A 15,238-nucleotide genomic window follows, 5' to 3' on the forward strand; every position below is an offset into this window, starting at 1 on the left:
ACTTGTCAAATGGAGCCGACAGAACAGTGAACTGCTACAACAGGTCATTCCATTCCTAGCTTTTCTCATTACTTCAGTTATCTATGCCTCAGCCTAGGGGCATATGTCTCTTTCTTTACTTTTTTTTGCCGTACGCGGGCCTCTCACTGTTGTGGCCCCTCCCCTTGCGGAGCACAGGCTCCGGACGTGCAGGCTCAGCGGCCATGGCTCACGGGCCCAGCTGCTCCGCGGCATGTGGGATCTTCCCGGACCGGGGCACGAACCCGTGTCCCCTGCACCGGTAGGCGGACTCCCAACCACCGCGCCACCAGGGAAGCCCCATATGTCTCTTTCTTATTTCTAGCTGCTTTACATGTAGGATGCTGGCTTCAGAAATGCCAGCCTCATCCCAATTAGGTATAGGCCTAGTATAGAGAAAAATCATGTGCGGTGACATATTGCAGACTTTGCCACATGCCTGCAATATGAACAGCTGCCGCATGTTTGCATAGTGGGTGACCTGCAGCCCCCATCATCTCATGTTCCTGATGCCATCGCAACGAGAAAAGACTGTACTTAGCTACCAAATCCCAGGTGGCTTGCACGTGGTTTAAACATGAAAACACAATTATGCAGCGTAACTATGGAGTACTGTTGCTATAACTCCAAGTGGAACATTTGGAAACTGAACTGAACATTTTTAAAATATGTAAGTGTTTAATATATGTATGTTTGTTAAGTTATTTGACGCTAATCAGTTCTCCCTTTAAGAATCACTGAAAGTTGATAATCAGGAACATATTTCTGGAAGAAAATTTAAAAAACGGTTTAGCTACCTGAATTTCAGAGGACTGAGATGACGCCAGCATTTCTCAATCATGTGATGCAGTTTTAATGGCTTTGGAACTAAGGAGTCAGGAACTGATTGTAGAAGGAGTGAGGGTGAAGCCAGGTTAGCAGGGCAAGGTTCCTGAAATTATTTTCCCTGCCAAGACTAGAATGTTCATTCTTTTACATTTATCATAACCACCCCCTTCGAAACTTATTTTATACATGTGGCAACTCTTTTTTTTAATGTTTGGAGTTTTTTCTCTTTTTTTTAAATGCATAGTTAATACCCAAAATCTATCCTTTTTAAAAAATTACATTAGAGGTAAAACTAAAATATGCTTTGCCTCCACTCCTCAGCAAACCTAGCTTTCTCCCACCTTCCCCAAGATAACTACTGCTAGAAATTTGAGATATTTTCCACGTAACATTTGTTTTGAGTGTACTTTAACATATATTCTTCTTTTTTTTTTTTTTTTTGCGGTAAGCGGGCCTCTCACTGTTGTGGCCTCTCCCGTTGCTCCGGACGCGCAGGCTCAGCGGCCATGGCTCACGGGCCCAGCCGCTCCGTGGCATGTGGGATCTTCCCGAACCGGGGCACGAACCCGTGCCCCCTGCATGGGCAGGTGGACTCTCAACCACTGCGCCATCAGGGAAGCCCTAACATATTCTTCTTAATCAGTGAAGTGTTGTTATAATTTGTACTATCATTTTGCTGCTTCAAGTCAGGTACTTACACCCAAGAAAAACCTGTTTAGGAAAAAAGATTAGAAGGATGTATACCAAAACATTAATGTGTTATCTGTTAAGATTACAGATGATTTTTATTTTTGTTAAGGTAAATAATTTTAAGTTTATGGTATATGAATTATATCTCAATAAAACTGCTATTAAAATACTTATACAAAAATAATTTTAAATACTTTCCTAAAAAGTCTACAGTCAAATATGTTTCTTCTACAAATCAAAAAATGCTCAAAGTAAACAAAATAATCTCTGGGAATAACCCCTCTTCCCCACTACCCTTCCCCATTGTTATTTTAAATGGTATTCCTTCTCTTTATAAAAGACCTTATTAGCAGTGAATTTAAAAGTAAAATGGGGTTTAGGGCAACATAAATCCAGTGCAACCTTCTCTTGGTGTCTCTATGCCTTAGGCACTGTGTCTGAAGCTGGTGAATCAAAGATGAAAGAGGGCTTCCCTGGTGGCGCAGTGGTTGAGAGTCTGCCTGCAGATGCAGGGGACGCGGGTTCGTGCCCCGGTCCGGGGAAGATCCCACATGCCGTAGAGCGGCTGGGCCTGTGAGCCATGGCCGCTGAGCCTGCGCCTCCGGAGCCTGTCCTCCGCAATGGGAGAGGCCACAACAGTGAGAGGCCCGCGTACCGGGAAAAAAAAAAAAAAAAAAAAAGATGAATGAAACAAGGACTGTGCCATCCATGTACGATGAGAGGGGAAGACAAATGTATGTAACTAGCATGTTGAACAAATATGACATGTGGTCTGTGATTTTTCAAAGTGACTTTATTTTTTTCAAAGTGACTTTATTTTTATCTTCTACTGGCCCTTTAAACTTCCCATAACCTTATATAAAAACTCCAGCAAGCCATGAACATTTCTTCTTATTCTTAGAAACAGGTAGGAGAACAGGTGAACTGTGAAAGAGCAAAGAACCGTGTTCCCCTTTCCCACTGCAGGCTTCCAGCTAAAGCAGGTCCAGGGTGAGGGTTGGGATTTGTTTTTCTTTGGTTTTGGGTTTGGGTTTTTTTGGCTTTTGTTTTTTAACCCAGGTTTGGCTATTCTAAATGCTGAATTGAGACTTTCAATAAACTAAAATTTTGCTGATGCTGGTTGACTGTTTGCCCCCCAAATTCATATGTTGAAATCCTAACCTCCCAACGTGATGGTGTTAGGAGATGGGGGCCTTTGGGAGGTGATTAGGTCATGAGGTGGAGCCCTCATGAATGGGATCAGTGTTTTATAAAAGAAACCCCAGAGAGCTCTCTTGTCCTCTCCACCACGTGAGGACACTTGAGAAAATGGCCACCTGCAACCCAGAAGAGGGCCCTCACAGAATCTGACCTTGCTAGCACCCTGATCTTGGACTTCTAGCCTCCAGAACTGTGAGAAATAAATTTCTGTTGCTTATAAGTCACCCAGTCTCTGGTATTTTTGTTATAGCAGTCGGAACAGACTAAGACACTGCTGTAGAAGTGGGAAGGGAGATAGAGGCAGGAAGAAGATAAATCTGTAATGACACTTTTGCCTCTCCAGGCATGGCAGATGGCAAAAGCTGGTGATATTGGATGAGTCTGGTATAGAAGGTTAAAATTGGTATTGGCTTGGGGGTGCTTTTGTGGGCTATTTGGAGGTTTCCTGCTGAGCCCCTCTTTTACAGTTCTTACACCAGCAGATGCATCTCTAGTTCAAATGGTTGCTTGCATCAGTTATCTATTAACGCAGACCACCCCAAAACTTAGTGGCTTACAGCAAAAACTATTTTCTCAGTTTGTGGCTGGCTGTTTGGGTTGGGCTCAGCTGGGCAATTCGATTTTACGTGATGTCAGCTGGGCTCACTCACCCGTGTTTGCAGTCAGTTGACAGGTCCGCTGGGGGGCTAGTTTTGATGGCCTCATGTGTATGACTGACACCTTGATGCTGACTCTTGGCTGGGCTTATGTGACCCATCTGTCATCCTCCAGTAGGCTTCTTGATGACACAGGCGTTCCAAGAAGGATAAAGTAGGGGCTGCAAGTTCTCTCAAGGCCTAGCCTTAGAAGTCTCATGATATCATTTCTGCGGCAGTTATTGGCCCAAAATGTTAAAAGGTACTTAGATTCAAGGGGTGGGGAAATGTACTCCACCTCATCGTGGAAAGAGTAGTAGAGTCACACTGTAAAGGAGAAAGGTGACAGATGTGATGCACTGGGGGCCATTATTCTAACAAACTACCACTGTTACTTCTCAGCTCCTGGGCATCTAGCCTCTTTCCGCTGTGGTGTTCTCACCTCTCAGGTAACTGTATTGGATAGGATTCAAGACAACCTCATGATTAGGTTTCACCAGGTGAACTTCATGTGCTCCATGGGGAAAATCCCTTGCTTTGACAACCTCTGAAAGTGCTAGCCAATCTCAGTGCAATCTCTGGCTTTACCATCAAAGAGGAGTCAGGCACTTTCTTGCCCGCTGGAGTCCCAGGTAGGAGTCAGCCCCCAGGATGAATGTTGGCTTTAACTTTCTCAGGCATGAGTCAGGCACGGGCCATCTCTCTCTCTCTCAACTAAACGAAACACTCTCCAAAGGTGCACTTGAAGTTTCGTCCCCAGGTTGGGGACTCACAGCCCGGCTACCACTCCCTCTAAAGAAACTGTTCACTACTCTCCTCACAGAAGCTTTCTCTTCTCTGGCCCCATTTTATAACTCGGGTCTGGCTGAGGAGTCTAGGAGTTATGCAACAGGTTGTCAGCTTCTCTATGGAAGGGTGTGTGTGTTATCCTTACTTTAGTCTCCTGATGTCAATCATAGTAGCATCTCCATCAAAACCAGGCAGTTAGAATCATTTGCATCCTAACACCATGTGTTCACGTATGTTACGATGTGTGGCTAGTATATAGCAAGAGTATGACAAAGGCAGTGAGAACCCTGCCACTAGCTGCTTGGGTGATGTGGGAACACCTGGCAGAGAACATTAAGTGGGACATTACAAGATGAGTAAAAGTTTGCCAAGTCAAGATGGTGGGGACTCCCTCCCAGAGGGTATGACAACACATCCAAATACTGAATTGCAAAGGGTGTGACATTTTTGAGGGGAAAAAAAAGTTCGCTCTGACTAGAGATTAGGTAGAGGGAAGTTGTATGAAATGAGACTAGAGAGGTAGTTTGAGATCCATTTGTAGAGGGCCCTAATACTAGCTATATGACCTTGGGGCAAAACATAGTCTTTCTGTATGGAAAATGGGGTTAATAGGTATACTTCATTTTCACATATTGTTGATATCAAATCAGTCATGTGAGTGAAAAGCCTTTGAAGAAATCATGTGTTGTAGGCAGAATAATGGTCCCCAGAAGATGTCCATGTCCCAATCTTTGGAGCTTGTGACAACCATACCTGGCAAAGGAGGCTTGCAGACGTGATTAAGCTTAAGAACCTTGAGGTCGGGAGATTATCCTGGATTATCCTGGTGGATCCAGTCTCCTCACATGCTTCCTCAAAAGTGGAAAACCTTTCCTGGCTGTGATCAGAGAAAGAGATGTGACAACAGAAGGAGGGTCAGAGAGATGCCGGTTTTGAAGATGGATGAAGGAGGCCACAAGCCAAGGAACGTGGGCAGCCTCTAGAAGCTGGAAAAGGCAAGGAAACGTGTTCTTCCCTAGAGCCTCCAGAAAGGAAGGTGGCCCTGCTGACACCTTGATTTTACGACTTCTGACCTTCGGAACCGTAAGGTAATAAATCTGTGTTGTTTTAAGTCACTAAGTTTGTGGTAATTTTTTCAGCAGCCACAGAACTAATAGACCATGTCAGCTTTGAAAGACAGCATAATGCAGCACAGGCTCGGAGCTAGACTGTCTGGGTTCAAATCCTAGCTCTGCCACTCACTAGCTCCATGACCCTGTTTACTTAACCTCTCTGTGTCTTAGATTCTTCATCCATAAAATGGGGCTATTGTTGCTGTGAGGATCAAATGAGTTCAGTCTTCTGACATACCTAGCACAGTCTCTAGCATATAATATGCAGTCTGTAAATGTTATCATTACTAGTTGACACATCTAAAGTGCCATGCAAATGCAAGTTGCTTCTACTTTTATATTTGGTATTATTGTTATTATTCTATGAAAAAGATAACTCCCAATATTATATGAATGAACTGGGTTCATGTAATTCATTTTGCAAGAGAGAAGAAAAGTATATTTTTTTACATCAAAATATATTAACCAAAACCTCATTCTTAAACTTTTGGGATGATTTTTCTCCTAATGAGATAATGGGTGCCTAATAGTAAGTACAAGTCTCCCTATGCTGTTTAGACTTATTAAGGTTATTTCCCTACTCATGCTTCATGCATCTGGGCCATCTGGACTATTAATAGTCCCAGAATATATCCTATGCTTTTCGATATCTCCATGTTATTCCACACATTCTTACTAGAGGGTTCTTGCTTCTGTTCTGGCAGGAATTTCACTGGCATCGGTGAGAAGACATATGTACTTCCACATGATAAATTAGATCCTTGAGTGATAGGATTATGGAAAATAACCTCTGTGTCCACTTTCCAAATTCCTTTACTCTTTTACTTAATTTCCACCTCATATCCCACCCCTACATTCCTACCTTTAGAGCCTTTGAGGGAAGAGACAAGAGCTATTACAAAAAGTAGGAGGTGCTGTCTAAATATCCAGATCACCATGGTCCCTGCTGGGCTTCCATCTGGTAGAAGAAGAGGAACATCAACTCGCTTGAGAGGAAATGTCTTTGAGCCATCTTTGTGTCATACTTGCTGTCCCACTTTCCTTAAGAACTGGATGGCTCTCACCAATTTTTACATAATGACAGGTTAAAATGTGCTCCTGTAAGATTTTTCTCACTGCCCACCTCCCACCACCACATTTTTGTGTTCCCAGTTATAATCAGGGTTGCTAAGATGACTTAGTATGCAATTCATAATGCAGCCTTCACACGACACAAATGCTCTTATAATTAGCACTGTAAAACAAAAGAAGCGATACACTTTTACACAAAGGAATTGGAAGCTTGTTACACAAAACAGTTTGGTTTTAGTTTTTCAACTTCTAAGTTTGGGATTTTCAAACACATACAAAGTAAACAGAATAATATAATGAGCCCTGGTATATCCATCTCCCAGCTTCAACAATTATTGACATTCTACCATTCCTGTTTCATCTATACTGCCACTCACTCCCAGTCGTCACCTGATTTTTTTCTTATGGTTCTATTTTTTGAAGTAAGTCTTTCTACATTGGAACACAAATATTTTTAACTGTATAACTTTGACAAATGATACACCCATGTGAAGCACACCCTTTCAAGATATAGAACATTTCCATCACCCCAGAAATCCCCTTGTGTCGTTTCCTGTCAATTCTTCCTCTTCCCAGGGGTAATAACCGTAAAGTAGTTTTGCCTGTTCTAGAACGTCATACAAATTGCATACAGTGTGTACTCTTGTGTCTGGCTTTTTTTTTTTTCATTATAAGGTCTGAGGTTTATCTATATGGTTACATGTGTATGTAATTTCTTCTCATCGCTAAAAAGTATTCCATTGTATGATGTCATAAACAACCTCTAAGATGGCCCCTGGTTTAGTCCCCTTTCATATTGAATAGAGTTGGCCTGTATTATCAATAGGATATGGAAGAAATGATAGTATGTGACTTCTGAGGCTAGTTCATAAAAGACATCACAGCTTCTACCTTGCTTTCTTTTGGATCACTCATTTCTGGGGAAAGTCAGCCTTCCTGTCACAAAAACACTTAAGCAAGCAGTGGAGAAGCCCACATGGAGAGGAATTGAGAGCTCTTGTCAACAACCAGCACCATGTGAAGTAAATCCTCCAGTACTCTTCAAGCCTTCAGCCTGGCCAAAATTTTGGCTGCAACTTCATAGGGACTCCACCTAACTAAGATGCTCCTGAATTCCTGACCCACAGAAACCATGTTCTTGAGAGATGTTGGTCTGTAGTTTTCCTTTCTGGTTTGGTATTAGGGTAACGCTACCCTCATCGAGTAAGCTAGGAAGTGTTCCCTCTGCTTCTATTTTTTTTGTAACAGATTATAGAGAACTGGTATCTTTTGTTCCTTAAATGCTTGGTAAAGTTCACCAGTGAAACCGTCTGGGCCTGGTGCTTTCTATTTTGGAAGGTTATTAATTATTGATTCAATTTCCTAAATAGATGACCTATTCAGATTATTTCTCCTTGTGTGAGTTTTAGTAGATTGTGTCTTACAAGGAATTGGTCCATTTCATCTAAGTTATCAAATTTGTGGAAATAAGAGTTGTTTATAATATTCCTCTATTATCCTTTTAGTGTCTATGAGATTGGTAGTGATGGTACCTCTTTCCTTTCTGTTATTAGTAAAAGTCTTTCCCCATGTCAAAAGCTAGAGGAGGCTGGAGTTGGGTATTTCCCCATCCCCAGGAGGGTTAGGCTTGGTGAAATCGCAGTCACTTAGGTTCTAGTAAAATAGTTTTCCTTGAGGGACAACCTTGGTAAGGAAAACTGAAAGCTCTGGGCATATTTTAAATGGTTACTTTTCTCCTCCCCCTGGAGGGATTTTCTCTGATCTTTACAGTGAGAATTTGGTATGGCTCTTGGAGGTAAAATTCAGGAAAGTATGGGGCTTCCCTAATCCGGGGCCCCCTAGGAGTTTTTAACTCTCAGGCAGTCTACACTGAGCTTCCAGCAGTTTGTTAATTACAGTTTAAAGTTTTTCAATTTATATTGGCTCCAGCTGCTGGCTTTTGCTCCTGGGCTGCTGCTCCCTGTTAGCTGTGATTCTCTGTATCCACCTGTCTGTCTCTCCAGTTTTGGGGGAAGTAGTTTGCCCTGTGACCTTGGTTCTTTGATAAATCAAAGAAGAGTTGTAGATTCTGTTAGTTCAGCTTTTTCCTTGTTGTCAGATGAGAAACTTGAATCCACCAATGTGGTTTTAACCCTTATGTTAACCATTTACAAACTGTGTGATAAGCCTAATTTTCTTTTTTAATTAATTAATTAATTTATGTATTTATTTTTGGCTGCGTTGGGTCTCTGTTGCTGCGTGCGGGCTATCTCTAGTTGTGGCGAACAGGGGCTACTCTTCGTTGTGGTGCACGGGCTTCTCATTGCGGTGGCATCTCTTGTTGCGGAGCATGGGCTCTAGGCGCACGGGCTTCAGTAATTGTGGCACGTGGGCTCAGTAGTTGTGGCTTACGGGCTCTAGAGCACAGGCTCAGTTGCTCCGCAGCATGTGGGATCTTCCCGGACCAGGGCTCGAACCTGTGTCCCCTGAATTGGCAGGCAGATACTTAACCACTACGCCACCAGGGAAGCCCAAGCCTAATTTTCTTATCTGTGAATAGTTACTTTGCAAAGTTGCAAAGAGATTTGGAGTTCATGTATGCAAAGCACTTGTAGAGGAATTTAATGACTGGTAGCTTTATTACTGATTGATGGTACACTTTTCTGAGGAACTGGGCACGTTCCAAATAGTAATCCAGTCTGAACTAAAGATTAACAAACTTTCGAAACAATTAAGCCTTTAGTCACTTCTGCTTTCACTTGAAAACTGAAACTCAGTTCAGTTTCCAGTATCTTCTAGTACTCACTTTACATTATTGTACAGTAAAAATTGTTTTTCTGAATGATGACTGAATTAAACTTTCATTTATTCCATATATCTAAATTACTTTCTTGATCCTCTTGTTTTATATCTGCAGCAGCAAATCACTTAATGCTAGAAAGTTCACTGGACTGAGAAATGGGAGAAATGAGACCAAATCCTAATTCTAGCACTAATTAGCTGAATGATTTTGGGCAAGTCACTTAAATGCTTGAGTGTCAATTTCTTTATCCAAACCACAACCTATTCGAAATGGACGATCAAAAACTCCTTTCAGGACTAAATTTCATTTATTAAATATTTATTCATGAGCTATTGGTTGTACAGATCTTCCTTGACTTATGATGGGGTTACATCCTGATGTACCCAGTGAATACTGAAAATATCATAAGTTAAAATGCATTTAATACACCTAACCTACCAAACATCATAGCTTAGCCTGGCTTACCTTAAACGTGCTCAGAACACTGACATCAACCTACAGTTGGGCAAAATCATCTAACACAAAACCTGTTTTATAATAAAGTGTTGAATAGCTCATGTAATTTATTGAATACTGTACTGAAAGTGAAAAAACAGAATGGTTATCTGGGTACAGAACGGCTGTGTCGGTTGTCTACCCTCACAGTCGTGTAGCTGACTGGGAGCTTCAGCTCACTGCCACTGCCCAGCAACACGAAAGAGTATCCTACTTCATATCGCTAGCCTGGGAAAAGATCAAAATTCAAGGTTCGAAGTATGATTTCTACAGAATGTGTATCACTTTTGCACCACCGTAAAGTAGAAAAATTGTAAGTCGAACCATCGTAAATCAGGGACTGTCTGTATTGTACAGTATTAAGCATAAAGCATTGAGAAAATGAAGTAGGACAAAATAAACATAAAGCTTGTAGTCTAGCTAGGAGTTTAGGCATTAAGCCAATAATCCCACCAGTAAATACGTAATTACACATTGTGATAGGTGTTGTGAAGAAAACTATAATGTTGGTGAATGATTACAACAACGGGACCTAGAAGGACTTATTGTATTGGAAAGTCAAGAAATATTTTTCTGAGGAAATGATATTAGGCAATGGCCAGGTTAAAGAAAAGGCGCGGGGTGGGGGGGGCGCAGGGTGGGGAGTAGAGAGCATTCCTGAAACAAGAAACAGCCAGCAGAAAAGCCCTGAGGCAGAAAAGAGCTTGGCCTGTTAAAGGAGGACAAAGGTGTCTGGCCAGGCTGGAACATAGTGAACAGTGGGGAGAATGATTCAAGGAGGATGGGTCGAGCCCCCAGCAGACAGGGACTGGACCTCCATAGAGCCTTGCCTTGTCAGACTTTGGATTCTATCTCAATGCAATGGAAAATGACTGCAAAGTTTTTCCAAATTTCCGTGATTCTGAAATTTAGCCTTACTCTGTAGTCCTCTCTCTAAGATCTGTATTCTGCAGAGCAAAAGAATCTGAGGAAACTCATTTGCAATGACTAATACATGAGGAGATCAATCTACAAACACTGAATTTTCTTTGTTGTAGGAATTAAGGAGTTGGCTGCAGAGTGAAATCACCTGGGAAGTTTTGAAAACTCCTATTGCCTTGTTTCTCCTATGGAGAGATTTTATCTAACTAGCCTGGGGTACAGCAAGAGAGTTTCTAAAAGATTCTCTGTGATTCAAATGTGCAGCCAACACTGAGTACAATTGAAAGGGAAAGCTAGAAAGCTCAGAGTTTTAACAGTTCTTGTTCACCACATATGCATCTATTTTCAGAAGGAATTTTTAAAAACAACCCATATGCTTGCCAGGAACTGTTCTCAGTACTTCACAAAAGTAGACTCATGATTCTCACAATAAGCCCATAAGAATACTCATAATTTTCCCCACTGGATAAATAAGGAAATTGAAACATAGAGTGTGAATAATTTGCCCAAGACCACATCACTAGTAAACAGCAGAGCTGGTATTTGAGCTGAGGCAGTCTGGCTTCAAAGTACACATTCTTACCTGCTTTGTTGTAAGACCTCCGTGGAATAAGAGAGGTGACAACCTGCCTGCTTTCTACACCGCCAGTGTCAACTGAAAGAAAAACACACAACTTAAAAGTTGTAGGTTAAGTTTTATTCAGGGCCACACTGAGGACTATAGACTGGGAAATAGTCTCTCAGTAGCTCTGAGGAATTACTCCAAAGAGGTAGGGGAGTGTGTATATATATATATATATATATATATATATACACATACATATACATATATGTGTGTGTGTGTGTGTGTGTGTGTGTATATATGTGTATGTGTATATATATATATATATATATGTGAATTTTTTTGGCTGGGAAATATATGTGGTTACACATAATAAGATTACTGCTAATCACAAAGAACTCTCAAGTTCTAGAGAGAGGAAAGGAAACACATTCAAGAGAGAAAAAGACCTAATTTTGTAAATTAAAAAGCCTCCCAGAATTCCAGGGCAGGCTGAATTGATAGAAAAGACACATGCACAATCTGGTAAAATTCCTGAACTCTAAAGAACAAATATTATTTGCTACCATTTAGAAAGAACAAGCTGCTGAAAAAAAGAATCACCTTTGCATTGGACTTCTTATCTGTAACACTAGTAGCTTCAAGGCAGTAGATTAGCATCTTTACAGAGAGAAAAAGCAGGATTCTTTACCTAGCTATGATACAATTAATCTGTCAAGTGAAAGAACGATCTTTGAGAATGTGCAATAACAGAGAGTAGATGCCTCATCTAGAAAAATACTAAAGAAAAGACAACAAATTAATGTGCACAAATGCTTCAAAATAGTGAGAAACAGAATGAGCAATACACATTGCTATGTATATGCACAGTTACATGTAAATAGAAAGGGATAGATTGGGCATGTGTAAAGTAAATTTGTAATAGAAATAGAAAAACTTGAAAGGAAACTCTAAGAATCTAGAAGTCAAAATATGAAACTCTCAAAATCTAAGAGGGTTAGTGGAAGAAGAGAGGAATTAAAAACTTCTAAGACCTCATGGACAGAGGGAAGAGGGAGGAGAGTGAAATTATTTGAAAGACCTTAACATATTGGTAAAGAGAAGTAGAGGAGAAACAGAGAACCAATTTAGCTCCACTGCTAAGATGGAACCTCTGAGATCTCTACTGAATGACCCATTTATTCAGTGAGGTGTGTTCACTCTGTCTGATGGGCACTAGAATGATCCCAAGTCTTGTGTGAGCCCTAGGAATTTTCTTGCATCACAGCTCCTCTGTAAATATTCCCTCCTCAGCAGTTGTTCTTTGCCTCACCTCATGGAGTTTTACCTTTCACACACAAGACTGGAATTTAGTCTGAAAGAATCAAGGAGGGACATCTGTGAAAAACTTCTGGAGTTCTTTTTCTAGTACCTTTCTCTCCTATTCACTGTCTTACACATTTTAGCTGTCTTGGCATCCCTGAACTTTAATCTCTATCTTCTCATCTTAATGAGACTTTCCTGCACTGTGATGAAAATTGTCCTTAGGGAGAAAGCCAGGGCATTCCTAGTGGTCACCTACTTTGTTTCCCTTTGCTGAAAGATCACAGTCCTGTGCTGCCTGTTGCTGCCTGTTGTCCAGTTGTTTCATATTTCCCCCCTACTTTTCTTTTCATTTTTTTTTTTTTTTTTTTTTTTTTTGCGGTACGCGGGCCTCTCACTGTTGTGGCCTCTCCCGTTGCGGAGCACAGGTTCCAGACGCGCAGTCCTAGATATGTCTCCGGACATATCAGTCCTAGATGCATATGCACCTAACAACAGAGCTTCCAAATACATGAAACAAAAACTGACAGAACTGAAAGGAGAATTAGACAAATCCACAACTGGAGTTGGAGATTTCAACATAGAAGTAGTAGGCAGAAAATCAATAAAGATAGAGAAGATCAAAATAACCCTACCAATTCACTTGACCTAGTTGACATTTATTAAAAACTTGACCCAGCAATAGCAGAATACACATTCCTTTCAAATACACATAGAATGTTCACTGAGGACCAGATTCCTGGTCATGAGACAGATTTAAACAAATTTAAGGAATAAAATCGTACAAAGTATGTTCTCAAACCATAATAGTTAAGTTTATAAATCAATAGCAGAAAGATATATGGCAATTCCTCAAATATTTGGAAATTAAATGACATTTAAAAATAACTATCCATTTTCTATTGCTGCTATAACAAATTATCACAATTTTATTGGCTTAAAACAAAACAAATTCATTATCTTACAGTTCTATAGGTTAAGACATCCAACATGGGTCTCACTGGGCTAAAATAAAGGTGTTGAAAGGGCTATTTCCCTTCTAGAGGATCTAGGGAAGAGTGTGTTTCTTTGCTTTTCCTGGCTTCCAGAGGCCACCTGCATTCCCTAGTTCATGATTCCCTTCCTACATCTTCAAAGTTGGTAAAGGTGGATCACATCACCCTGACCTTGTTTTTTTCATCACATCCTTTCTGTTTCCTGCTTGCACTTTTAAGGATCGTTGTGGTTACATTGGGCCCCCCTGGATAATCCAGGATAATCTCACTATTTTGAGGTCAGATGATTAGCAACCTTAATTCCATCTGCCAACTTGATTCCCCTTTGTCATGTAACCTAACATATTCACAGGTTCCAGGAATTAGGATATAGACATTTTGGGGTTGAAGAGAGGGAGAAGAGGGACATAATTGTGCCTGCCACAATTACCCATGGGTCAAAGAAGAAATCCCAAGGGAAACGATAAAATACATATAGATATATAGTTTTTAACAGAATGAAAATGAAAATATTCAGTGTTAAAATTTATGGATGCAGCTATTATAAACACTTAAATAGAAAAGAATAAAAATCTCAAACCAGTAATCTAAGCTTCTACCATAGGAAGCTGGAGAAAAATACAGCACATTAAAGCCAAGCCCGCAAAAGGCAGGAAATAACAAAGATAAGAACTCAGTGAAGTAAAGAACTGAAAAATAATTGAGAAAATCAATGAAATCAAGGCTGATTCTTAGAAAAATAAATAAATAAAATTGATCAATTTCTTGCCAGACTGACCAAGAAAAATACACAGAGAATATATAATAACCAATATCAGGAATAAAAGAGGGGAAATCACTATTTATGCACAGAGACTAAAAGGATAATGAGATCCTATGAACAATTTAAATTAAGACCAGAAGTAGACTGAGGAAAGTTTGTAATAGTGATAAAAGGGGGTGGGAGGAAGCTGAAGCCAGAAAAGTAAAAGAACTGACAGGTAGCCCAAGAATGAAGTTGATGACTATGATTCTGTATTGATACACATAATCTAGGTGGCTCAGAATAATTTTCCAGAAGTTTACTTGAAGGTTAGTGTTCTGTGATGATGCAGTAGACATATAAGGATATAAGAGAATCAAGAATGCTGGTAAGAGAGAGTTTAGATGCTCAGTAAGGAGTCCAAACATAGTGATGGAGGAGAGTGGGAATATGAGGGAGCTAGAAGTAGGGGGGATAGAGAGACCAAGAGAAAGCTGATACATGGACTGGGAAATGGGGGTGAATTTTCTGCATTACAACTCCTCTGTAAATGTTCCTTCCTCAGCAGTTGTTCTTTGCCCTGCCTCATGGAATTCCACCCTTCACACACAAGACTGGAATTTCATCAAAAAGATTCAAGAGAGAGACATCTATGCGAATGGAGGTTGGGAGTTGGTGACAGATGGAGGTTCAAGGAATTGGAGGTTTGTACAAAGGCAAAAAAACCTTACTGAAAATGAAGGCCTAAGAGAGCTGGTATTTGGGAGGTTTGGTCAATTTTTTTGTATCTCCCATGTTCCAGGCATTATTCTGGACACAGGATATAATGGAGAGCAAGGCAGACAGATCTTTACTACCATAGAGCTTACAGCTTTAGTACTGATAAATAAATAGGTAATTGTAATACTCAATGATACACGCTATGAAGTATTTAGAAAGTGGTATAGAGGAACGGTAAAATTTTAAATGAGACCGTACAAGGCAGGAATGAATAGCCAAGAGAAGAAAACACTCAAGCAAATGGTACTGAGTGCTATAATCCTCAGTATTTATGTGTACTACTCACGAATTTCCCATTAGACCATCCACAGCTATC

General features: G+C 40.6%; 1 protein-coding gene across 2 annotated transcripts in view; it reads left to right on the forward strand.

Moving 5' to 3' along the window:
- Window positions 1–15,238, forward strand: part of TMEM19 (transmembrane protein 19) — a 39,156-nt gene that overhangs the window by 17,585 nt on the left and 6,333 nt on the right. Inside the window, exon 7 of one of the 2 annotated variants that reach the window (XM_060025247.1) lies at window positions 14,711–14,846. In XM_060025247.1, the coding sequence (XP_059881230.1) occupies window positions 14,711–14,821 (111 nt within the window). In that variant the 3' untranslated portion in view covers window positions 14,822–14,846. Of the gene's footprint in view, window positions 1–1,964; window positions 2,947–14,710; window positions 14,847–15,238 lie in introns of those variants that run through there. The other variant, XM_060025248.1, reaches the window with a different exon arrangement.

The sequence above is a fragment of the Delphinus delphis genome, chromosome 11 (assembly GCF_949987515.2).
Source record: "Delphinus delphis chromosome 11, mDelDel1.2, whole genome shotgun sequence".
NCBI classification, from domain to species: domain Eukaryota; kingdom Metazoa; phylum Chordata; class Mammalia; order Artiodactyla; family Delphinidae; genus Delphinus; species Delphinus delphis.